Raw genomic sequence first — 26,206 nt, forward strand, 5'->3', positions numbered from 1 at the left:
GGAAGCCACTCCCCACCCCAGCAATGCCGGACAAGGCTCCTTTGGCAGGAATGAGCCCTGGAGAAGCCTCTTCTGCACACCAAGCCCTGACCCATGGCCCATTATCAGGGGACTCAAAGCTGGCTTTCTGATAATTACCCTCTCTGTGTCTCAACGTCCACTTCTGTAAAATGGGAATGGCGATATCTGTACCCCCATGTTCGCTGCAGCATAATTCACAGTAGCCGAGACACGGGAACCACCTAAGTGTCTGCTGACAGATGAATGGATCAGGAAAATGTGGTTGTGTGTACAATGGACTATTACTCGGCCTTAAAAAAGAAGGAAACCATGTCACGTGCGACGCCATCGATGAACCTGGAGGGCGTGCTGCTGAGTGAAACAAGCCAAGTCCAACACTGCGTCATCTCCCTTCGATGTGGAATCTGAAAAAGTGGAACACATAGAAACAAATGTCTGCCATGGGCACAGAACAATGAAATGGTAGCAACAGTGTACCCCTCATTTGCTCACTCCTGGCCGCTTACTCCAAGGATGAATCCAGAGATACCACTAGCCCAAAGTATCCCCCTTTCTCACGCCAGAGGGGACCATCTATGAACCACAATAGGATAAGCAACACACCCAAGGAAAGCGCTAGTGACACCATCGGAGTCTGATATTCAGGCAGGCAACTGCCCGAGGCAGCTGCAAGGGTGCTGAAAACATCCTATCCACTGCCTGAACCCTCACCATTCAAACCCACTCCTCTGTGGAGATAAGTCGGAGGCAGTGGGGGTGAAATGGGTAGGTTTGCATCATCCTGCCTCTGCCCCTTACCAGCTGTGAGGCCTTGGAAAAGCCCCTTGAACTTCCAAAGCCTCAGTTTTATCACAGCCAGGTACAGACACCTACCTACCTGGGATGGTTCTGCGGTTAAAGCAAGATGACCCAAGGAGAGGCACTCGGGCAACTCCGGAACACCCAGGGGCATTGCCACTGGGGAGATGACCTACTTAGCAGAGAAAATAGGATCTTTCTCATGGGGTTGGATACGGAATAGACACACTTTAAAGGGGAAGGCAAGGCTGGAATTGAATGATTCATTCGGTCAACACATATCTGACGAGCCACGCCCCACCCGGGCCGTGGGATACAAGGATGAACAACAGACCCGGTTCCTGTTCTCACGGAGCTTGGAGCAACGCTCTCCATGCAGTAGCCACTAGCCACCGGAGGCTATTTACATTTAAATGGATTAAAAGTAAACAAAACGGAAAGTTCAGACTAGTCACATATCAAGTGCTGGAGTGCCCATGTGGCTAGGGGCTACCATCCTGGATGGCACTGACAGACAACACTTCCATCAACGTAGAAAGTTCTCATGGATACAGTCTAGCTGGGGAGACAGACCCTAACCAAAGAGCCAGACAAACCCCTAATTACACCCTGTGCCAGCGAGAAGCCCTGAGTGAGGAATAAAGCCAGGAAAACCTCTGTTTTCAATGAGCCCAAGACCCCTGCACCTTCTAGAGCTGTTCTCTCCAGGGCTGGAGATGGGGGGGGGGCAGGGAGCAGCCCCCCAGAGACATGAGGCTTGTCTATGACAATGTCTGACCTTCTAACAAATGCTACCAGGGTAGCCCCTGGTTGAGAGAAACGGCCAGGATCGGATCCTAGCTCTGCCACCTGCACGGTTGTGGGCCAGGAATTAACCGACCTCAGTGTCTCCATCTGTCACATGGAGTGAATGATAGCATTTGCCTAGCAGCAGTTCTCAACCTGTGGGTCGCGACCCCTTTAGGGTCGAACAGGGGTCGCCTAAGACCATCGGAAAACAAAAAGATACTTACATTACGATTCATAACAGTAGCAAAATTACAGTTATAGAGTAGCAACGAAAATAATTTTATGGTTGGGGGTCACCACAACATGAGGAACTGTATTAAGGGGTGGCGGCATTAGGAAGGTTGAGAACCGCTGGAGCATTCCTGGTGGGGTAAATACTTTAAAGAAGGGAACGCTTAGTAAGCTCTGGCACCCAGTAAGCACTACATGAGTTATCATGATGATGATGATGATGATGATGATAATCCACGGGTCCTTGAACTTTTGTGGGGGGGGAGATGCACCTGCCACTCAATAGCCACCTTCATTTTCACTCTTTGCTTCCCAAAGTATCCCCAAAGCTAAACTGGTCATCTCAGAGTCCCTCTGTAAAATAAGCCGGGAAAGGGAATATAATAATAACTATAATACTAGTCAACTCACACTAAGGTCTTCCCACGTGCCAGGCTCTATGTGAAGCGCTTTACATATATTATGCGTTTCATCTTCACAACAACCCCACTTTAAGTATGAGGAGGAAATTGAGACTTACAGAGGTGAGCTTGCCCGCGTCAGTTCCACTAGGCACCACCAGGTGGCGGTGCCCGCTCACTTTCCAATTCTGCGGTCAGACCCCAACACTGAGGAAGGGTCTGCCCCGCAAATCTTTATTGATCGCCTACTGTGTGCTAGGCACTGTTCTAGGCTCTGAGGATACGTCGGCAAATAAAACGAAAAAAACATGCTGTCCTTCCCTTCCACTTGTCCTTAAAAATAATAAAAGGTATTCACGGAGATGCGTAGGTGGCCTGACCAACAGTACACTAGCTTGGCTGGGAGGGAACTGGGGGAGGCTCCCAGGAAGAGATGAGAATATCTGAAAGGTTCGTGGTCTCCAAAAATCAGGGCAGGTTAACTACCCCACCGGAAGGGAGTGTTATTCTCCCACCTTCCTGCCCTCCGCCCCCCCACACACACACACTCTCCACCCCCACCACAGGGAGATGGGGAGCAGGGTTCAACTTCCTGTCGTGTCCTGTAGGGCCGGGATGGGATAGGGTGGGTGGGGTGAGGGGGTCTCACCCTAGGACACTAGAGTCGGGGGTCCTCAGAGTTCTGGGGTTTTTTAGGGGAGACCTGAGGAATCCAGCCTAAGGTCACCCAGGGAACCGGTGCCTTGGGGGTGCTGGAGCTGTCTCCCAGGCCGGTTCCGGGCAATGCCCACTTCGGATGGCGGGGTGGACTAGGACCCGGACTCAGGCTCCAAGGCCGCCGGGTGGGCGCGCGTTCTGGCTGTGCCCGGGGCTCCGGAGTGTGTGCGCCCGCCGGGAGAATGGTGGACGTGTGTGGACGTGGGTGATGTGAGCCGCGTTGGTGATGGGGCTCCTGCGTAAGTACCCATGTGCGGGGTGTACCGTGTGGACACGTATGTTTGGGGTGGCCAAGGATGCGGGTGTTGACCCAGTGTGCGCAAAGGGACACGGACACGAGTGGGGCGGGGGTGAGTGGAGTACACGCAGGTGAGAAAGGGCTGCGTTCCGACCTGCGTAGAGCCGCACGTGTGTGCGTGGCGGTATACAGAAGCGTTGGTGGCTTTGGGACGCGCTCCGCGGGAACCTCTCTGCGTCCGGGATCCGGTGCTGGCAGATTGAAAGGAAGTTACTGTTTAGGAACCCACGTTGGAGAGTGCCCTGGGTGGGGTACAGCTCCTTCCCTGGGATACTCATGGGGCTATCCTCCGTGTGTGTGTTCCCGCAACTGGATGGACCTGAAACCGGTCCCGCGCATCTGGACTGCTTACGGCGCACTGTGGATGTGGGGTGAGAGTCCTCGAATTGGGAACATGGCAGGGGGTCGCCTCAGTGCTCCGGACAAGCATGGGGCTTGCGCCGGTAGGTGAGCGCAATTGGTGCGGTGTTGGGTGCGCAACAATCCGCAAGGCGGGAGCCAGGACCCGGGCTCCGAGGCTCCGGGGGGCGGGGCTCTGAGGCTCCGGGGGCGGGGCCTGCCAGAGGGGCGGGGCTGCGGCGGCTGCAGCAGCGCGGGCCGGGCCAGGGGGCGCTTCGCGCGGCTTCGGTTCCCGAGGGCGATGCAGTGAGGCCGAACCGCCGGGCAGGCGCGCGCGGGGCGGGGGCCGCGGCCACGCTGCAGAGATGTGACTCAGGCCGAGGACCAGCGGGAGCGTCGGCGCTGCGCGGCCGCGGGGGTAAGTGAGTGCGAGCCATGCCGATGGGGTGGAAGGCGCTGCAGGGACCCCAGAAACTTTTCCTGCGGTGGACTTGGGAGGATTGGGGGGCCGGCCTCTTATGCTTTTCTAATCTCCCCAATGGGTTAGTCTGTTGGGGGATTTGGGGGATCGGATGGGGGGGACCATAGTGCAGCGGGAAAGGAGCCGCAGAGGGCAGAGCGGGGATGAGGGAAGGGTTGGGGATCTTTGCGGGGGGGGGTGCGCAGTGTCCCCGGACCAGCTGGGGATCCAGGTATGGGGCGAACACAGGTAAAGGACAGCTGGGAGTGCTGTAAAAGGGTCCAGCCGTGCCCGAGTGACTCGCCGTGTGAGGGGAGCCGCGCGGGCAGGTCCCGGGGCCGCGCAGCAAGCCTTTGGGGGGCTGACCACAGACAGGGCAGACGGACCCGGGGGCACAAGGGCCGGACTTTGGGGGTGAGCTGCCGCACCTGCCGCAGGGGTTGGAGGCCAAGCTCGCAGCCGGCCGTGGCTGCGCACTACGGGACAAGGAGGGGACACTGCGGGCAGAAAGCAGCAGAACTGAGACCTGGGGTTGGGGGACAAATGAGGGGCGGCTGCATACAATGGCGCGGGGTAGGTGGGGATGGTGGCGCTTCTGTTCCGGCCAGGCTGGGGGTGAGGACCAGCCTGTGCGCCTAGTCCCTGCTCCTTTGGGGGACACGGGTTCCCGTCCGGGATCCTTATCTCCGGCACCCGCCTTGGCCCGGGGGCGCTGGTTAACCAACCGGAGAGGGGAGCACCGACCTTGCCGCATAGGACGGCCCCGGCGCAGCTCGCGGGTGCATTGCCGGGCCCTTGCTCTGTCACATACAGGCCTGGCCAATACCCCCCCATCCCCCCACCCCCCATACACACACTAGCCAGTAACACACACACACACACACACACACACACACGCACGCACGCACGCACGCACACACTGTCCCCTGTTCGCTAAGGGGGCGGCTCCTTGGAGCGCGGACAAAGGCCCCTGGAGTGTGGCGGGCAGCGGCGTCCCTGTCTGGGGCCCCGGCCCACGCGCCACATTGGCTGCCCGACTGCGCCGCCAGGATGGATGGCGGGGGGCGGGTGTGTGTGTGGGGGGAGCACCTGAGCAGAGCCCGGGAGGAACTGGGGGGGGACCTCTCAAAGACTAGAGAAGTTGGGGGCGGAGGCCATTTGGCACACAAAAGCCTCGGAACTTCAGCCAAGGAACCTTGATTAAGAAGTTTCCTCGGTGGGGTGGGGGCGTTCGGGGGATTCAGAGTTCGAGTTAAACTGCATGCAAGTAGATGTAAATAGAATGCAAATCGGCGTCTGTCGGCTGGGAGCCCTCCACCAGGCCAGTTTTGTTTCTAGACCGTGGAGCGCACGTTTCCTGCCGGCTCCCTGCTCTTAAGTCTGAAAAGGGGTCAGCTGTGTTGGGAAGGGACGAACATGGAAGGGGAAGGATTCGTTCGCCATTTGGGGCACAGGCGCCGAGGCAAGCGGTCTTGTTAGAAAGAGAAGCTCAAACATCTTTATTTCAGTAAGGGTGCCAGCTACAGAAGTGGGTCTGGGGCACTGCAGTGTGCAACGTGGACCAGCCCCTGCTCTCAGGGTGCTGGGGAGGCGGTGAACACACACAAGTAAACAGATACAACTTCCGATTAGGACAAGGGCTGCCAGGAAAATCACTCAGTGCTGTAAAAGAAAGTGACAAGGGTTTGTATACATAAGGGAAGGCTAGGGGAGTGGCATGTGAGTGGAGCCCCCAAGATGTCCCCCCACACACACACACACTGGGAGATCTTGTGGGTGAGACTGCACCAGGCAGAGGGCACTGCAAACGCAAAGGCTTGGGGGTGGGAATGAAGTTAGGGGAGCTGAACAAAGGCTATTGTGTCTCGAGCTCTTAGGCAGAATGGGGGTGGGGGGGGTGGGCAGGAGAGGGGATGGCAGGGACCAGCCAGACCTCAAACTTTTGGGCCCCGGAAAGTAGTGTAGGTTTTATACTCCTTGGGCCAGTGAACCCTTGGAGAGTTTTGAGTGGGAAGCCACAGGATCTGATTTTTAAAAGCTCCTTTGACCTCCACAAGGACATGGAAAGTAACTTCCCTTTCCTTCTGCCTCTGGGGATGGCAAGGCGCCGGGAGCCTCCGAGGGTCTCTGTCCAGCCTGTGGGGATCGCTTTGAGCCTGGCCATCCCTGGGAGCCCACTCGAGGAGTGGCTCGGGCTTTTAAATCTTCTCCCCACTTTGAAGCAGCCCTGGCCCACCCTGAGCAGCCCCCACCCAGAGCCCATGGCCCCGTAGACGCTTCCACACGGAGCTTCCTGGGGGGTTCTGAGTTAGTCACATTTTCTTCTCCGGATTACAGCCCAAAAGGAATCACCAGCCAGTGGGGAAGGGCAGCCAAGGATGCAGTTTGCATTTAAATGATTGCTTTTATTTACAGGATCGGGGCTGCTTTGCATATTCCTGTGCAAAGAGCTTGTGTTCTGGCAATCCTATTGACTAACCTCTGAGGGTTATTAAATTCCACGGCTCCCAAACAGGCTGGTGGTCTGGGCAGTGTTGGGAAATGAAGACCGTGAGATGGTGTAACTTGGAAAAGATAACAGAGGGTGAGATTGCAGCTCTAGGAAAGAGTTTAATGTTAGGAAACCTCCTAACAGTTTAATCCTGCCCGGCAGGAAATGCACCAGCCACTGTAACAGGAGTGGGCTGGGGCAGAGTGTAATCCCGGGTGCCTGCCAGACACGGGGGGTGGTCAAACCGGGGGTGCAGTGGAAAGGCCTTGAGGTCGGGCGTTGGGAGAAATCGGTCCAGTCGCAGCTTGGCCCGTAAATTCCAGTAAACCTCTGCCAAGCTGCCTCTCCTCTACCTTCATTTTCCCAGCGGGACAATGGGAATCACGATTATCTTTTTAATAAGATAATATTAATCTACACCATGTGTGCCAGGCACCTTGCTGGGTACTTTTCATGTATTTTTCATACCAGTGGCACTATCGTTACGTTCATTTTACAGAAAAAGAGACTGAGGGTCAGAGAGGTTAAGTATTGCCCAGTGTCACACAGTTCTGTCTGTCTGGCTTGTCTCCCACTGAGGTCTTCTCTCCAGGAGGCACATGGGAGTGTGAATTCTGTGCCAGGTATTCATCCCGTTACCAGTCCATGCCCAGAACTAGGAAAGCCCCTCCCCATCTGCTCATTTTTTCTTTCCTTTCCATGTTCCAGTGCCTGCCCTCCTCTTTAGAGAAGGTGGGTTTAGGAGGCCTCTGACCTGCTGGGCACTGAGAGGGGACCCTGGGATGGAGGATGAATGGCCTCCTTGGAGCCCTGATGATGGTGGCCAAGGTGAGGCTGGTCCGAGGGTGTGCTCCAGAGCCGGTTTGTACAGCCTATATCTCCTTTCACACGTGTGGGTAGGAAGATGGGGTGCTGGTTCCCAGAGGATGGCTTGTGTCTGGTCTCTGGGTGTCCTGGCTCTGAGCCCTCATCAGAGACACCTGGTTTCGGGGCAGTCAGGTTGGCCTCCATTCCTCTGGCCTGGGTTCCTCATGGGAAAATCACCCTCACAATGAGGTTCCCACTGCAGAGATCAGGGGGGCCTTGGGGATTCTCAGGGCAGACCACCCCCAAAGGCATCGCCCCTTCACACCACCTCAGGGACCTCTTTACTTGGTTTGTGATGGGGGAGGCTGGAAACCAGTGGTGGACAGACACCTGGTGAGCCCCACTTCCAACTCCATCTCCATGGCAACCGCCCCTCCTGGAAAAGCAGTAAGAAAAGCTCACCAACATTTGCCAATCTTTTCTATGTACTTAACAGACACTTTATAGTATTGCTTCCCCTATAGTAACTATTGCCCGAAACCCTAATTGTTCATTATTTTAATTCTCACAGCAGCCCCCACTTGATGGGTACTATTATCACCCTCATTTTTCAGATAAGGAAACTGAGGCAAGAAAGGTTAAGTCGGCTGCCTGGGGTCACAGGGTGCCAGCAAGTGGCAGGAGCGGGACTTGGAACCGTAAGTTCTGCCTCGGAAGGACGCAGAGCTGGGTGGGGAGCGTGGCTAGGGGACCAGCCCTGTCCGCGGCCTTTGGGCACGCAGCGCTGCCTTTCTCACACAAGGAATCTTGCCTGAATTCTTTCCAGCCTCTGCAGGCCCCAGCTTGTGGGGGAATGGAGACATAGCGTGAGGCTGGACCACCTGCTTCTCGCCCCTCTGCAGGGAGACAGTGTGAGTGTGAGTGTGTGAGTGTGTGTGTGTGTGTGTGTGTGTGATGCAGGGTACTGAAGGGCTAAGTGAGGCCCATTTCTGGGAGCCTGGCTGGCAGCACCGGTAATTAGCATGTGAGCCGAGGCTTGCACATTCGTTCGCATTTATTCATGACTCCTTTGGAGGAGCTGCACGCCTCCATCCCACGGGTTTGTTGCCATATATTCATCCTGCCCTAGTCAGCCTTGCCTGGCGGCTGACTCGGAACCTCTCATCTGTATTGTTCAGTTTGGGGTTCCTGGAGAGCAGCTCAGCCCACCAGGGTGGGAGGCACCAGGTGGCTGGCTGGTGCAGCAGGACGGGCTTACCTGACAGTGGGCGCCCCTGCCGCCCCTGTCCTCAGTGTGCCCCAGCATCTGCGTACCCTTGGGGCTTGCGGACATGGGGGGCTGGGCCCCCTCCCCAATAGTCCGCCTTCTAACAAGTTCCTGGGTGATGCTGGTGCTGTTGTCTTCCAAGGATCAAACTTTGACCGAAACCTCTGAGACCGTCCATCCCCTCCTCTGGTAGATGGCAGTGAGAGCAGCTGTCTGCTGGTGACATGAGGGTCGGAGACCCTATTTAGCAATTCATTCATTCAGCAACTGGGCTGTGAGCCCTGCCCGTGTGCCAGGCATTGGGGTATCGATGCAAAACAAGACGAACTAGGGTGTGGGGGTGGGGGTACAGACTGAAAGAGGAATAAAATAATTGAAAATTGTGGCACATGCAACAAAGATCCAAAGTACTGGCACAGAGCATAAAGGGCGGGAGAACCTAGTTCAGACAGACTGCCAGCAAAGGGCTCGCCAGGTGACATTTCTAGAGCCCTGGCCTGCGGTAAGAGCCCAGTAACAACAGTGCACTTGTTTGTCTCTTGGCTCTGCTTTCTAGCTGTGTGACCTTGGACAAGCCAGCTGACCTCCCTGTTTTATTTCCTGTAAAATGAAGATAGTAATGGTACTTGCTTTATAGCATCATTGTACAGATGATAAAGGCATTAATATACTCGTATGTGAAGAGTACAGAAGAGCGCCTGGAGCATAGGAAGCACCAGGGTTCAACAGTCATTGCCACTGTCACTGGCAGAAACAGAAAACTCTGCAGGGCAATTTTGAACCCTCCAAAAATCCTAGGTGGGCCAAACTCGGCTTTATTCTGTGAGGCAGTCTGTAGGCCTCCCAGTCACCATGGACAAGGGTTCTATAGATTGGGGTGGCTGTCAACTCCTGGGCATCCTTGGCAACGCTAACGACCCACTTGAGCTGGACCCTGCCAAAGCCCCTGGCTGCCTAGGTACTGGGTACAGAGGACTTCCCGGAAGAAGAGGGCCACATGGCGTTGGAGGAATAACAGAACTTCTCTGTTGGCAAGTAACACAAACTCAGCTCAGACTGGCTTAATCCAAAAAAGGAAACATAACTGGCTGCTAGAACTGCGAAGACCAGGGTATCTGGCTTTAGGCATGGCTGAATCCAGCCAATCAATGTATTAGGACTCTATTCCATCACTTGGCCTCTGGGTCAGCTTTACTCTGGCACAGGTCCTCTCCCTATGACGGTAAATAGGTCCTCTACAGCTCCAGGCCTACCCCCTTCTAGCTTATCAACCCCTAACAGAAAGAGAAGACCGCCTTCCAGTTCATTGTACCAAACAGCCTAAGGCTGATTATCACGGGTCTGATGGGGCCATGCATCTGTCCATGAACCCATCGTGTGGCCAAAGGGCAGGACAAAAGCTCTGATTGGCAAGGCCTGGGTCAGGTGCTCGGCGCTAGGGCTTGAGGTGGCTTTCCGAAGGGCAATCAGGAACTCCTTTCAGAAACGGGACAAATAAATGGACACTAGGCAACAAAAACAACAGCTGTCCCGGAAACAGCGCGTTCCACGCTCAGGAATGAAAGCAGAAATCAAGGGTGTGTCCGTTGACCACGTCAGGAGTGGAAGCGAGAGACCTGGACCGGGGCCAGAAGCATGGTCGCCATCTTGGCTTTTTTCATCATCCCCCGTTGGTTTCCTGTTGTGGCTGGAAGGCCAGCCGGGTAGGAGGAGGAGCTGGGGAAACCAAGTCCCAGTTTGTAGGCAGGTCTGGAGAGAGGAAATCTCAAGCGAGTGAGTGGAGGCAGCCAACGAAGGCCAAGTTCCTGCAAGGAGGGGACGTGGGGTGAGAGCCTGGCTGGTTTCCTGACACCTTCCCCATCAACTCCGACCTCCAGTGTAGAAACCAGACTTTTTCAGCCTCAGAGCTATGGACATTTGGGCCGGATAATTCTTTGTTGTTGGGGGAGGAGGGCATCCTGTACATTTGTAGGATGTTTAACAGCGTCCCTGGCCTCCACCCACTAGGTGCCAGGTGCACTCCCTTCCCCAGTTATGACAACCATAAATGTCCCTAGACGTGGCCAAATGTCCCCTGGGGTCAAAACTGCCCCTGGTTGAGAACCACTGGCCTAGAGGCCATGTGGAGGGAGGGCTGGTGGTCCTACCCCTCATCCCCCTAGCCCCGCTGGGGCTGCGGTTGGCTGCTGAGTGACCCAGAGAGAGGCTGCGTGGGGTGTGTCCTGTTTACTTACTGAGAAGTCTTGTAATCGCTTTTGGCATTGATGAGATGTCTGGGGGAACGACAGTGTAGGGCCCCTTCACCCTGTCAGGGGCGCTGATGGCATTCTGTTTCCACATCTCCGGTTGTTGAATTTTCACCCCCATCACGTTTACAGGACTTTGTGACAAGCGGCTCTGGCCAGGACGATATTTTTCCAAAGGGTAGTATGTTGGGATATACCACTGGGCATACAATGTGAGTTACGTCAACAAGCAATTTTAACATTTCGAGAGATAAGTATTTCAATGTGTTGAGTTTTCTTTTAAGTGAGTCGATTTCAAGGACTTGGTGAGTCGGTTAAGTAAATAACTGCACAGGTGGTGTGTAGACAAGAGATAAGTAGCTGCAGTGGCACTCCAGTGACCGACGTGGCAGGGCCATGAATAGTGGCTAGACCGTGGGCCCCATTGCCAATGTTTGGGGTGCATCGTCACCTCTAATTTGCTTGAGTGGGATGCTGGGATGCTTGTGTAAGGACCATCTCTTGCCAGACGCCTTCCGTTCTGAGCCCGCCTTCTCTTATCGATAGGCAAAGGTGACGGTCCCCGCAGCACCAGGCCCCTTCTGGGTCGGTGGCATCAATAATTTATCCCAGTCAATGGCCTCACGGCCAAGGCAGGATAGGAGCTGCTCTCAGGATCCTGTAAAAGAGCAGAGGGAGGTGGTCGATACTGCATTTACTTAGGGAAGCCCCAGGGACGGGCTGGAGTTGCCTGGAGTTGGCTGGTTACAGCCGCACATGTGGGTGGAGCTAAGGCAGCAAGTCCCTCTGGAGCTGTGCAGGCGAGCTGCACAGCCCGGGGCTCTCTGAAGGCCCGGCTCCCTTCAAAGCAAAGTGGCAGTGGGTAGAGGAGAGTCCTGGTGACTTGGGGGCATTTACTGAGCATCTACTTTGTGCCAGAACTGTGTGCTAGTGCTTCAGTCTATACGGGTCATGCTCATCCTGGTGATATCCCCCCCCCTACCCCCAGGGGACATATGGCAGTGTCTGTCTAAAGATTGGGTTGTCACAACTGGGGGAGGGGGGTTGCTTCAGGCGTCTAGTGGCTGGAGGCCAGGGCCACTGCTAAACATCCTACAGTGCACAGGACGGGCTCCGCAACACAGAATGACCACACGCAAAATGTCAGTCGTCCCGAGGTTGAGAAATCCCGGTCTGTGCTGATGAACAGGACAAACAGTGTCCCTGTCCTCTTGCAGCTAGCCATGGGGAAAGAAAGGAGGGGAGGAGAGGAGAAAGGGATGCGAGATACAAAGGAAACGCACAAAGGTGACAAGTATTAGAGCTAAGACAGAAAGAGGAGGCCCCAGTAGAGAAGAATGGGGGTGTGACCTTGGCCAAGGTCTGAGTGGATGACTAGAGCTGAGACCAGCGCTGCGGGGCATGTTTTCCATGCTGGGGGTTGGAGGCGCATCCAAGCACAGGGAACTGTAAGGGCCAGGGGAGACTTGGGTTAAGCCCGTCCCCAGCTTGCATGTGGGCCAGAGAGAGCGCCAAAGAGCATCCTGTGAGCCACCCCGGAGAAGTGGACTGGCGTGGAGTGAGAGGATGGAGTCTCTGGAAATCTTTGGAGGGTGGGGGGGTGCTGTGAGAAGAGAGGACAAGTGTGGAACCCTGGGAGACAGTTCATTTTGGGTCTACGGTACTGCATTTGAAATGCAGGGAGGCTTCTAGGAGCTGGGTGGTGTGAGCTTGGGCAAGCGTCCTAACTTTCGGGGGACTGTTTTATCACCCGTGTGAGGACTGGGTGGGGTGCGTGCCTGGCCGAGAGCGAGTCGTCGCTGTCAGCTGTTACCACTGAAAGACTGAAATGGGGTGACGCGTGCCCTTCTCCCAGCAGCTCCTGGCCCATGGCTATCTCTTTCAAGTTTCATCGTATCCCCTTATTTTTGAAGAGGTCAGACGTGGCCTCAAATTCAAAGACCATGAAAGGGTATTCAGAGAAAGTGAGTCTTCCTCTCACTTTCCTCCACCACTAGCAGTGATGACTCATGGCTGTTCGCTGGGCCCGGCCAAGGCTGCAGATGGGAGCTGAAAGCCTTCCCCACCCCCACCCGCCGTGACTGGCTGTGCTGCCTGGAGAAACGGGTGCCTTTTCTTGAGCGCCCAAAGGCGCGACGTGGGCTAGCGGGTTTGAAGTGAGGTGGGTCTCCTTAAAAAGTCGGAAGAGTGGGAGAGTCTTACGGTGAACTGATCTTTTTTTTTTTCCTACCCCCTACTTCTCCGGCACGTTCATGGCGTCAGAGGGGAAGATGAGAACCCAGCAAGCCCTCGCCTTCCTCCTGCTCTCTGTGATCGCCTCCGGGGCCTCTGAGAACGCCAGCACGTCCCGGGGCTGCGGGCTGGATCTCCTCCCTCAGTACGTGTCCCTGTGTGACCTGGACACCATCTGGGGCATCGTGGTGGAGGCGGTGGCCGGGGCGGGCGCCCTGATCACACTGCTCCTGATGCTGATCCTGCTGGTGCGGCTGCCGTTCGTCAAGGACAAGGACAAGAAGGACCCCGTGGGCCTCCACTTCCTCTTCCTCCTGGGGACCCTGGGCCTCTTCGGGCTGACGTTCGCCTTCATCATCCGGGAGGACGAGACCATCTGCTCGGTGCGCCGGTTCCTGTGGGGCGTGCTGTTCGCGCTCTGCTTCTCCTGCCTGCTGAGCCAGGCGTGGCGCCTCCGCAGGCTGGTGCGCCACGGCAAGAGCCCGTCGGGCCGGCAGCTGGTGGGCGCGGCGCTGTGCCTGATGCTGGTGCAGGTCATCATTGCCGTGGAGTGGCTGGTGCTCACGGTGCTGCGCGACGCGAAGCCCGCCTGCGCCTACGAGCCCATGGACTTCGTGATGGCGCTCATCTACGACATGTTCCTGCTCGCCGCCGCCCTGGGGCTGGCCCTCTTCACGCTGTGCGGCAAGTTCAAGAAGTGGAAGCAGAACGGGGCCTGCCTGCTGGTCACGGCCGTGCTCTCCGTGCTCATCTGGGTGGCCTGGGTGACCATGTACCTGTTCGGCAACGCCGAGCTGCGGCAGGGCGACGCCTGGGGCGACCCCTCCTTGGCCATCACGCTGGTGGCCAGCGGTTGGGTCTTCGTCATCTTCCACGCCATCCCTGAGATCCACTGCACCATCCTGCCGGCCCCGCAGGAAAACACGCCCAACTACTTCGACACGTCGCAGCCGAGGATGCGGGAGACCGCCTTCGAGGAGGACGTGCAGCTGCCGCGGACCTACATGGAGAACAAGGCCTTCTCCATGGACGAGCACAACGCAGGTAAGCGAGCGGGGCGCCGCCCGCTGGCTGAGGCTCTGGGAACGCTTGTCCTAAAAAGACTCTCTTCTTTGTCTCCAGTGGGGATGGCTGGCCCTGGCACAGCAGAGCCCATAAAGGTTAACCCTCCTGTTAACGTTGATTTAGAATTTTTATTCATCTAGATTTTTTTTTTCTATCCATTTCCACCTAATTTAATATAAACACCCAGCCAGGTTCCTGGCGTCTTTTGAGAAGTTGGATCTGGCAACACCAGGCCACGGTTCCCAGCTAGTAGCAATTGTCTGGAGCTGGCTCGATGGCCCTGCCTCTTACCCCTCACTGGGGTGTGGCTGCCCCTCTGGATGGAGATCCACTTCCTGTTTGCCACACTCCCCACCATTCCCTATTGTCCCTGACCCAGCCCTCCAACGTGTTAACATTAATTACCTGGCTCCCTGGAAGTGTCCGTGGTTGCAGCCCAAATGTAGAGGGGGAGGGACAATGCTCGTGCCCGGTCCCTGACATCCGGAACCAAGAGTGTAGGAATTTGGACCCCTGAGTCAGATGTCTGGGTTCAGATCCTGCTTCGGCCACTTCCTGGATGTGTGGCTTTGAGTACTTTACCTCTCTGAGCTGCAGTTTTTCTCTGTCAAAGAGAAATGAGAGAATGTGTCTCACAGAGCTGTACTGAGCAGTCACACGCTGAGTGGAACATACAAAGGGCTCCCACAGTACCTGGCATGTTGGATGTGCATCTTGGTTGGGTTCCCCTGAGAGCAGAGCCTGAGACCTGGTGCAGGTGACTGACTTGGGAGGGCAGCGTGGGGATCACCTCCAGGAACCCAGAGGACCCTTCAGGGGATGAGCAGAGGCCAGGGGCCTGGCCAGTTCCTGAGATCCTGCCACCTCTTCCTCGGCTCCTTCTAGAACAGGATCCTCTTTATCTGAGCCCCGGGGACTCCCCAGGGACTCCCTGGTAGTGGGAACCCCTGAAATGGATGTACATTTTCATACATTCATCGGGGAATTGGTCTGTCACTTTGTCAGTTTCTCAGAGCCGTCTGTGACCACCCCCCCACTCCCCCCCACCCCCGCCAAAGGTTAAAAACTTGATGGTCTAGTTTCCTTGCAGTGAAATGGGAATGCTGGAACTACCCAAGTATTAAGGTCTTCAAAACTAAGGATGGCTAACCTTTACTACGTGCTTGTTATCACGGACCAGCTCCCGTTCGGAGCATCATAGTAGCTAATCTCACTTCATGCCTACCGTAACCCAATAAGGTCCATTTGCAGACAGGAAACGGAGGCACAGAAGGGCTAAGTGACTTGCCCAAGAGGTAGAGCTGGGGTGTGACCCCAGGTGAGCTGACTCCAGAGCTGACACGCTTGACCACGCTGCTACAGCATTGCTCTACTCTTCTCAAAGCACGTTAGAGTCCCTCATCTCACTGACATGTCAGGACAACTCTGCATTGAGAAGACAGGGGTTGTCAGTCCCATTGTACAGAGCAGCAAACTGAGGCAACTTGTTCCAGCTCATGCTGTACGTACACAGCAGAGCAGGGAGGGGGAAAGCTGGTTTTCTGAATCCCATACATGATCTTTCCCTGTGAAAATGCAGCCAATACCTCATACCCACATAAGGCCCACAGATCAAAGGGAACTGGGACCCGGGTCGGGACCACCAGTGCCAGGGCTGGCACAGGGGGCTGTGGGGGGTCCAGAGGTGCCCCCCGCCCCATCTGTTTTACACCCTGACATGTACTAGAGCCAAGGAACTTGTCTTCCAGTCCCCCTCTTTCTTTTCCAAAACAAAAATAGCTTTATTATTCTTTTCTAATGACAAAAGATTGATAATCATGTAGAAGGTTTGGCCAAGTACAAATAATAAAAAATGCTCCAAGTCCCACTGCCCAAAGGCAGCTACTGCGGTCGGTGTGCTCCCATCTTGCCAGACATCTCTCGATGAGCACACACACAGCCTGCTCTACGTCCCCCCCCACACACACACACACAACAATCCCACAGAGCCGCTCTTACCCTGGTTGCACATGAGGCTCACTTGGGCGGCTGAAAATCATGCCCAGTGCCTGCCCCTCATTCTGGTGACGTCTGCTTGGGTGTAGGAATTCTTTCAGCTCTCCAAGTGATTCTGAGACGTCAGCAGGTTGAAAACACTTGTCTCAGAGGTGTTGTGCCGCGTGCTTGCTTCAACCAGTGTCATGGCTGGAGGCCCTTCCGGGTCAGGGACCACAGAGCCACACTACCCCTCCCAAGATGCAGAGCTTTTCAACAAGCCCCATGATTGAGTTTCCTGATCTTCAGCTGGGAAGTATCCCACTTGCTTCTGGCTTTCCATATAAAGTCATGCTGCGATGAACATTCTTATCCATTCATCTCTGTGCCCTTGCTCACTTAACTCCTTGTAAAAAAAAAAAAATCCTTGCAAAACTGCACCGAAAGGTGCCTCAAAGAATCTGCAACTTTAAATCTTAATATAAACTGCCAGACGGCTCCCCAGAATGGTGGACGCATTTACTGTCTCCCCCCCCGCCCCTTAATCACTGTATGAGAGCTCCATTTCCTCACTTCTTCAACAACCTTGGATGTTGTCAGACTTTTTAAAATAGCCCTAGTTTGCATCATTCCAAATGTGTGTCCACCGAAATTCACATGGGACCGGGCAGGGCAGGCTCCAGGCAAAGCCAGTTCCCTCAGAAAACTCGCAGAGAGAGGCTAAACTGGCATCCTAGCTGGGGCTGCCTTTGTTCTAGAAATCCTTGCTTTGCTAGCTGGGGAACACATGGGCACGCCCCCTTGCCATGGTGAGAACAGCTGTTGTCATCTTTGGTGCTGATCTCAGCCAGCTTATATTTTAGGGAACCAGGACCCACAAGGGCCCTTGCCCAGGTGCCACAGTGGCCCCCTTTCTCTGGCATTTTAACCAGCCAGCCTTTCAGGTTCTCTTCCCTTGAAAGTCTGCCCCTGACTCTAAGAGGTGGGAAGGGCGTTCCCCTGGCTGGCCTGTGGCCCAGCCATGCCCCAGCGCCCCAGAGGCCTCTGCTCCCTCATTTCCTCCCCCTGAGACCCCTGATATATACATAAGACTTCACCAGCCTAATGTTTATTCGTAAGTATCAACAAGGCATGAGGTATGTGAGTAAAAAGATTAAAATATCCTAAAGGATGCAGCACCTCAGATCACATCTTGGAAAGCGTTAATGAGGGGCATTAAATGTTCGCCTTTCAAAGGAGCAGGAAAGAAAAGTGTTCTTGCTTCTGTTAGGGGATTTGGGCTCTCAGATCTCATTAGGGCCATAGGCTATTTAAAGTCTGACTCTTAGCTTCCCAGTGCAAGGCCCTGAGTTGGCTTTGCGGACGGGCCAAGCTAATCTAGCCTCACCTGCAGAGTCTAGACAGGAGGAGGCTGGCATTCAACTTTTGATCTGTGATTCCTGTGGGGACCCCCTTAGGGGTGGGCCCTGCTTGCCTGTTAGAGCTGACCTAGGTCAAAGTGGGGGTGTTAGTTGGGATTCTTGAAGTTGCAAGTAATAAAAAAATCTGAATTGAATCAGCTTAACCAAAACGACACCAAAACTAATGTACTAGGGACAAGCTTCAGGAGTGGGTTAGATCTCGGAAGCTCAAAGTGACAAGATCTGGTCGTTCGCCATCTCTTGGCTCTGTCAGCACCGTGGCAGCCCACAGCGCTAGGCTTGCACAGTGCCCCGGTAGAAAGGAGGGCGATTTCCCAGGATGCTTAAGCAAAAATCCCAGCGTTAGCTCTGACTGGACCTGATGGCCCTTCCCTGAACCAATCAGCATGGCTGGGGAGATGTGACGCCCTGATTGGCCAGGCCTAAATCCCATGCCCACCTCGAGGCCAGGGGAAGAGGCCGCCAACAGTCAGGGACCTAGAACGTGGGAGAGACATTTACCAGAGAAGAACCACAAATAGCCACTATAGAGGGGGACCCCTGGGGTCAAAGCACCCCACAGGCTGGCGTGTAGAGTGGAGGGGAATCTGTTGGAGCCCAATTCCCCTAGCACAGCTGGCCAGGTCTCTGCATTTTGAGGAAAGCTGTGTTGTTTGGTCTTCCTTCTCTTCAAGCGGTTCTAGGCTGGGCACTGAGACTAGTAAGAGTCCATGAGTGGTGTCCTCTGTCCCCTGGTGCTGTGCCCTAGCTCCTCCTACTCAGCACATGCATAGCAGGCTGCTGAAGGCTTGGAGATGCTAAAGCATAGGGACGTCTTAGAACATGCATGCCCTACCGTGCTTCAGTTTCTTTGGTCCAGTCTGGGCTGAGATGCCCCTCATGTCACTTAAATTCAAGTCACTTCTAAGGAACTAAGTGTGGTGGTTTCAAACCATAGTATCCGGAGCCAGTATCGTGTGACAGACACAGATTCCCTGCCTGAATTCCAATGCTGGTCCTGCCACTTCCCGGCTGTGTGACCTTGGGCAAGTTACTTAATCTCTCTGAGCCCCACGTAAAGTGGAAATAATAAAAGTACCTATTGTGCTACGACAACTGAACAAGTTAATATATTAAAAGTACTTTCACAGTGCCTGTCTCTTGGTTGGCACTTGCGGAAGGTTAACAGTATGACCAACGTGATTTCTGGTCACCTGCCCCAAGGAATGTGTAAAAGTCCCAAGCTCTCTTGTTACTTTTTAGCCAGAAAAATGACTTCTTTCAGGAAGGCTTTTAGGAGAGGCTTTTCTTAGCAAAAGCAAGATTGGGGGCTTTAATGAGAGGGAACACAATAAAGATGCCATCACGCAATTGAGATGGACTTTTGATTTTTTTATAGTACTTCTTTCTCCACCGTTTTTTTGAGGGCAGTTTTAGGTTTACGGAAAAATTGAGCAGGAAATATGGCGAGTTCCCACATGCCCCTCCCCCGGTTTCCCTAATATTAACAATTTGCGTCCGTGTTTCATCCGTGTTGCAGTTGAGGTTTGGCCTTTTCCAGAATTACAGATAGAATCATACAGTAGGTAGCTTCTACAGACGGGCTTCTCCCACTATTTAGAAATAACCCTCCCCAAGTGGTTGGATTTCCTCTGTGCTGTCTCCCCTCACTTTCCCCAGGAAGACGACCTCTATCACAGACTGATGCCCCCACCTGTGTGTTGTTGAAGGGCGCGGCATTGAACAGCTGGATGTTGAACTTGACATGCATGACTTTCTGTAGTGAGGAGGTCTTTTGTCGGAGAGCTTCTGAGGGATGCAGAGGTGCTTCCCTGTCACCCGTGGCCAGCGTGGCCTGCAGGGGCTGGCGGCTGGGGGCGCGGCTAGAGACTCCACCCTGCCCCCCTCCAGCGGCCTGCCGCCTGGATTCTACAAACTTCCCAGCCTCACTGAGATGGGTCAGGCTCCAAGAGAGCCAGAGAACAAAGCCCCTTTGTGACTTTTGTTTGAAATCGGGCTTGTGACAAAGGGGAGGCAGGTGGGGGGAGGGGTGCGCCCTGAGTATGGTGTTGATGCAGGGGAAGCAAACAAAATCGTGTCTTGTGTTTTTTTTGTGTGTTTGGCGTTTTTGTGTGTGTGTTGCCTCTCCCTCCCCCTCTCAGCGCTCCGGACAGCAGGATTTCGCAATGGCAGCTTGGGGAGCCGACCCAGCGCTCCGTTTAGAAGCAACGTCTATCAGCCAACTGAGATGGCCGTCGTGCTCAATGGCGGGACTGTAAGTATTGAGAGGTGACGTGTTGGCAGGAAGGCTAAGAGTTGTGGGGGGTTGGGTGGGGGGGTGACAGCTTCAAGCTTCAAAGGGGACACACTGCTCTGTGGAGGCTGCTGATGCCCCCCCCCCTACCCCCGCCGCGGCTAGAACGCATGCGATGCTTCCATTGGTTTTCTTCCCCTCGCCACCCCCTTCTCCACACACCGAGACCCACCTATACCGACTGTACCAACCTGTACGTACCTTTGAAAGGGTCCCTGTTTCTTGGGACTCCTGTACCCAGTGAATTCTCTGGCTCTCACTGTATACAAGGTACCCTCACTGACTCCCTGGGAGGTAACTTGTAGGAAAAGCCCAGGACTGTGAAGCCCTGGGGGATTTTGCTGACATGTAGCCCCCCCCACCCTGCCCTCTTCACCCCCAGGCGGGTTCCCTGCCCCCACCACCACTCCTGAAGAATTGTCTTAAGAAATGGAAGTGATTAGCATTCCTCTCCCAGGAACACAAAAGCAGGTTTCCTATCTGATGCCAAACAGACCTTCAGCAGAAATTGTCACTGTTTATGTTTTGCCTGCGTGGAATGACATCATTTTGTTTCTCCGGCGCGTCCACAGAGGCGCTCTCATCCCCATATTTAATTTCCAAACACAGCTCCGTGCTTCTTCCAGAAACAGCGCATGAGCCCGCTCACATGTGTCAACTGGGTTTCCATTCATTCTCTCATGAGCCGCTTTTGTTTTTTGATGGAAGTTCAGGGATGGTCTTTGATCTCTCGAGGGAGCTTTGGTTTTCTGGGCCTTGTGAGTGGCATGCTAGGTTCTGGTCTGCACGGGTAAGGAGCAGGCTCAAAGACAAAAAGACGCGCAGCTTAGCATTCTGAGGACGCCCCACCGTCCGCTGGGCTGTCCGATTGTTGGGTGCCAAGAAAAGCCTGACTCGAGGCGTTGTGCTAGAACATATGTTGTTAGGAAGCAGCCCCATCACCGTCACTGTTAAGCCCCCCGGTCCCTTCAAAGCATAGGAACTGAAGTGGGTTTCTGGGTAAGAAAACACATTGATTCGGGAAGCATGATTACAGAGAACGGGAGATACACAGCCTTCCCAGGAACGGAGCGGCCTCACACACTAGTTGCTGCGTTTTTTTGGGGGAAACTCGTCAGCCCGTTATGAACAAGCAAGGTATCCGATCTTTGTGAACGCGTTGGTGTCGGACGCTGACTTTGCCAAGCACAGAGTTCTTAGTGTGTTATCCTTATTTCCAGATCCCCACCGCTCCGCCAAGTTACACTGGAAGACACCTCTGGTGAAAGACTCGCGTTCCAGAGAATAAGAATCTCTTACCGATTTTATTCCCTGGCTGCGTCTTTCTTGAGGGGGAAATCAGGCACAGTAGCCGCTCCAGGCCACCTCACAGCCAGGAGATTCAGGAATCCCAGACAAAGGGGATTTCGTGTACATGTGAACACTGCTGAACTGAAAAGCTAACACCGACTGCCCTCCCCTCCCCCGCTGCCACACACACACACACACACACACACACACACACACACACACGTAATACCAAACCAACCTCAATACCCACAAACTAAAGCAAAGCTAATTGCAAATAGTATTAGGCTCATTCGAAACTGTGGCCGGGAAGACTGTTGCATCCTCGGGGTGGGGTAGAACAGAACCAAGTTCACAGCCGGTGGCCCAGGCTGGTGTTGGTTGAATATGGAGGTCCCCACAGCATCAGCCCCTCCTCAACTCCGGTGGCCTCTTGGAGATGACCGTTTCATGGAGGCGGACCCAAGGGAGCCTGCACATTTCAGGGGGGGGGGTCACGAGCAGTTCAGGAGGTTGTGGGTGTGATTCCAATCAAATCGTGGGGTGAGCTTTACCACCAGTAGCAGTGGAGGGACACTGACATGTGCCAAAGAGGAGATGCCATCTGGAAGCTGAAGTGACCATGACATTTAGAAAGTGGTGACCAACCGCTGTTCCTTGTATGGGCCTCTTGCTCTAGCGTCCATGGTAGGAAAGCAAGCCCGCCTCCCTCCCTGGCGTTGCCATGGCAATACTCTGGCTTGGGGCAGCAGCCTCTTCCCACGAGCATCCCTCCTGCTTCCTGCACTCACCCGTGGTCCTCCAAGCCCTCTCTCAATTTTGTTCCCACGTTCGCTTCAAAAGCTCAAATGGGGCCACCAGCTTAAAGCCCCCGGGGTTGGCAGGCTGGAAGAAAGGCCACGGCAGATTTCCAAGGTGATGGCACGTGGCAGGGTGTCCCGGGTGCCCTCTGGGATGGACAGATGGCACCTGGCCGCCGAGCATGCAGTGAGCTCTTGGGCCTCTTCCGTTGATGTAGTGCAAGTCACAGGGCGGGGTGGAGCACGTCAGGCTTCCTTCGCTGCTTTTGGAGGGTGTGGGGGGGGGCATTTCTGACTTGGTTTTCTGCAAGTTCCATGCAAATGGTTCTCTTCAAAGCCCATCGTTTTCTGTCACGGTTTCCATCTGTCCTCGGGAAGTCATTCCTTGGTTCTTTGGCATTTCGAACGTCTTGGCCATTCAAAGCCCCATGTTCTCTGCACTGTTTGGCAGCATAACCGTAGCAACGATTCCAAGCAAAGTGTCGTAACCTGACGGCATGGAATGCATGACATGAGGGTGGGCCCTTCCGCATACACTCTAATCACTATATTGCTTTTTTCTACACAACAACCCATAAGCCTTTATTAACCTTTCAAGAAAACGAAGAAGGTTACGGTTTGGGGGAACCGACCTCTTCACAAGCCAATGTGTCTGAGTATGTTTTAATAAACCTGATTTTTCTCGAGGCCCTAGTCTCTGCTGTATCCTGTCCTTGCCCCACCCCCACCCCACATCCGTGCAGAGCCCTGGGGTAAACCATGCCGACCCGCCCATCCCTCCCGTGGCCCTCCTCCGGTTTTCCGTCCTGCTAGCGCCTTTCTTGTCACCACGCTTGGGGAGGGGACAGCATGACACCAGAATGCGCCAGGCCCTGCCCTAACCTTCTTCACCTTTGGGAAGCCGCCTCCCACAGCATGTGCTTGCTTCTAGAGAACCAGGGTCCAGGCCTCTGTGTGAGGAGTGTCACTGGGTGGACTGGAAACGTGGGGTCCTTACTGGGAAGGAGTGGGAGGGAAAGCAGCTAGGACCTGGGGTGGGGGACGGGGTGAGGGCGGGTGCATGCAGACCCGGAACCCTCAAAATGACAGCTCCGCAGACAGCCCGGTCTGGCCGGTAGGTCCCAGCCGGTGGAAACCGACTGCGTGACACATTCTTGTGCCAGGAAATGGTCGCCCACCCCCGCTCCCTGGAGTCCTTCGGCGCTCCCTGACCCCAGCTGTGACTCGGTCTGCGGGAGCCCCCTTGCAGAAGGGATTAAGTCACACGACCATTTCTAAGTTTTTGATGGTCCAGCCGTGTACGCTGAGCTTGGCATGAGCGGCTGCGAGTGGAAAGTCGCGCGTCGCCACCATAAAAACGGAACCAGCGTGGAGCCATGGGGAACCTCACTTAATGAGACCTGTTCTTCCTTCTTTTCTTTTTTAAACCTCTGATACGTTATTGCGCTCTGGGTTTTGTTTTATTTTGGCTTTAAGATCAAGAGGGGGCCGAAAGCCCTCCCAATAGGGGGCGGAGGCTCGGGCGAGTTGAGGGGGATGGCATAGAGAACTTATTTTTCTAATGACTTCACCTGAAAGGGACAAAGAGACACCTTTGCCAAGAGACTGTGGCAGCCAGCTGCCCCCACGGAGCTAAGTTTAAATATAAAATTAAGTGGCACCTCTGTTTAAGATCTATGTGTGTGAACAAGACTGCTGGGGGTGGGGAAAGACCCAGAGAGAAGCACCTGTGATCAAAATACTTAATTGTAAGCACAGACCTTTCCGTGTCCGCTTGTAAAAATCACCCTGGGACTATAACAGCCACTCTTGTCCCCCCTTTTAATGGGAAGTGGGCATTCTGTGCTGGATTTCCCCACAGACGTGGAGGGCGGGAGTGAGGGGATCAGAGCACCGACAGACAAGCCGCGAAGCGCTGTGTGTCTCCAGGGCTTCCCAGGCAGCTGTTAAAAGCTGGGGATCCAGCGCTGCCCCCTGAGCAAGCGTGTGGGGTGGTTTTCTGGGTTGGCTGGATTGAACCCCGACCTGAAAGGGAGCATTGTGGCTTTTATAATCCTTGATGCGACGATTCTACCAGCTTACAGAAGTTCTCAGCAGGTGCTTTTCATTCATTGATAAAGAGCTAAGGCTCGTTTTTGATAGATAATATATATTTATTAAATGTATTAATGCGTGTTTTATAATGTACCTTCATCCTTCCCTGGCTGACTGTTGCATACTTATAAGAGAAAAAAAAATCGTTACAGAAATTTCGAGACAATCAATGTGTACCATAAGTGACTGTATATAAATATTACAAATCGAACAGGTTGTAAAGCATGGGCAGATAGGTTTTATTTTCAAAATGCTGTTCTTAACACAAAAAATAAAGGCTTTACTATCTACTTAAGATGTGTGGTAGCTTGTCAAAACAACCCAGAACAGCCACTGGGCTTCTGGATGTGCCTGGAGGCGAAGTCTGAGGCTCTATGATTTGGGAGAATCCTGGTTTAGTGGCAAAATTCAGAATACATGAGGGTAGGAATTCAGCATGCCCAGAAAAAGGGGGATTCGCTGTCACACTTTGGGGCATAGACAACAAAAATCCTGTTACTGGGGTCTGGGTGTCAGGGTCTCATCTTGCTGGGTGAGCTGCAAAAAGTTACGGGCCTGTCTCCTTGGGCAATGATCGCAGGCGGTAACGTCATCTTTTTATTTTTTTTTTTACGAAGCATACTCACTGGATAGCTTAAATCCCACGACGGAGGTTTGGAGCTTACATGGAAATATGGCTCTTTGCAAAGGTGGCCACAAGTGGGAAACTGGTAACCAGGACACTTTACCATCTCTGGGATCTCGAGTTCACTGTACATTTTAGTGGCGGTTGGTGCAGGAGAATATTCCTGAAGCGCTGATGATAAATAGATGGATGAAAGAATAAAATGTAGGGATAACGCAGAAAGGTAGGACTGGAACTTCCTTACGATCAACTATTTGCACTAAAGCATATTTGCAACAAATCCTATCTTCTATGGAAAAGGTTCTGGGTTTACATGTACCAAACCTAGTCTTTAAAGAAAAAAACATCAGAGGAAACATCACTGGGACATTCTGCTTGAATGAGGTCATTGGCGCTTGGAAAGGAAAGACACCCACAGCGTTTAAGGCGCTGGGGCCTTAGCTACAGCCTCCTCCTCCTCCTCCATTCTGCATTTCACTGTAAAGAAACAAAAGAGAAAATCAGGGTTGATTTACACGCCTAGACAGACGTGCCGCTTGGAAATCTTCGATGTGTGGACAAGACCGGTGACACCCAAACCCACGGGGCGACTATGGTTTCAGCCCCGTGGGTCCACCGGGAAGAGCACGAGGCCTTTGTGCTTGGAGGGCAGCACCTGAAGTCTCCAAGCCCATTCACACGACGTTCGTTCATGGCTATTCGTAACTCAGTTCAGAAGGAGGTCAGAGTGTGCTCGGCAGGTCGGGGGAACTGCAGGAAGTTTTGCGGAAGATGATGACAGATTCCAGGCTCTTGGCTCAAACCAGTCTGTCACCACTCACCCTGTTCCCCCCACCCACCCAACATTAAAAACTCCAGAGAGCACTGGGGTCAACACACGGTCAGAAGAGACTCTTTTCTAGTGTTTCGTGATCCTGACAAGAGCGTGATCCGGTGACTTCCTGAGCCAGCCAAACAGGAAAGTTCGCTGAACACAGAGCACGGCGCTATGTGTGAGGGAAGGGGTCCCCAGAGCTAAAAGCCGCTCCCCCAAAATATGGAGACCTAGTTCCCTGGGTGGGGGAAGGGGTCCTTTTGGAAAGAGCCTGTTTTTCTGTTTGGTTTTTTTTTTGGTTTTTAAATGTCTGCTTCTAGTGTCCAAATGCCTGGTGGGACGCCAATGCCTGAAGGGTGATTCTGAGCAAGGTCACAGCTCTGGCTACTTGTGGGACCATGTTCTGAGCAGAAAGGATGGTGGAGGTTGTTGCATATAGGGCAGAGCTTTCAGTGGAGCCTGGTCCTGATCCTGATGTCCCCGTGACCATGGGCACCCATTGGCCAGATTCACGCACGGGGTGAGGTGTGGACACCACGCGCAGTGCAGTCATTTCCCAATGGAAGTGGGCTGAAGGCCTTCGGCAGCACAGCCTGGCCCAGCCTTTTCAAACTCGGGCTACGCAAAGGCTGCCCAAGGCTTCCTGGAAGAGGTTTACTCAAAGGAAAGTCAATTCCCCACTCCTCAGTGCCTGTGCGTGGACTTACAATCGTGGGGTTTACATCGGTCCCCCTTC

At 54.1% G+C, this 26,206-nt stretch overlaps 2 protein-coding genes across 7 annotated transcripts in view; one reads left to right on the forward strand and one right to left on the reverse strand.

Annotated features, from left to right (window-relative positions):
• The first annotated feature begins 5,588 nt into the window (after nucleotides 1–5,588).
• On the forward strand, nucleotides 5,589–24,321 carry GPRC5B (G protein-coupled receptor class C group 5 member B). Its single transcript, XM_019666888.1, has 6 exons — nucleotides 5,589–6,638; nucleotides 7,254–7,373; nucleotides 7,967–8,050; nucleotides 13,128–14,141; nucleotides 19,699–19,811; nucleotides 23,101–24,321. The coding sequence occupies exons 1-6, from the start codon at nucleotides 6,596–6,598 to the stop codon at nucleotides 23,146–23,148; spliced, it is 1,422 nt and encodes a 473-aa protein (XP_019522433.1). The 5' UTR covers nucleotides 5,589–6,595; the 3' UTR covers nucleotides 23,149–24,321.
• Nucleotides 8,389–26,206, reverse strand: part of IQCK (IQ motif containing K) — a 101,042-nt gene continuing 83,224 nt past the window's right edge. For 2 of the 6 annotated variants that reach the window (XM_019666896.1, XM_019666892.1), the window contains one exon: nucleotides 22,222–25,133. In XM_019666896.1, coding sequence (XP_019522441.1) covers nucleotides 25,131–25,133 — 3 coding nt within the window. In that variant the 3' untranslated portion in view covers nucleotides 22,222–25,130. Of the gene's footprint in view, nucleotides 10,425–10,853; nucleotides 11,524–14,215; nucleotides 14,235–14,567; nucleotides 14,767–14,855; nucleotides 15,110–22,221; nucleotides 25,134–26,206 lie in introns of those variants that run through there. The other 4 variants (XR_002126704.1, XR_002126707.1, XR_002126705.1 and 1 more) reach the window with 4 other exon arrangements.

This window comes from Hipposideros armiger, unplaced genomic scaffold (genome assembly GCF_001890085.2).
Source record: "Hipposideros armiger isolate ML-2016 unplaced genomic scaffold, ASM189008v1 scaffold_480, whole genome shotgun sequence".
NCBI classification, from domain to species: Eukaryota; Metazoa; Chordata; class Mammalia; order Chiroptera; family Hipposideridae; genus Hipposideros; species Hipposideros armiger.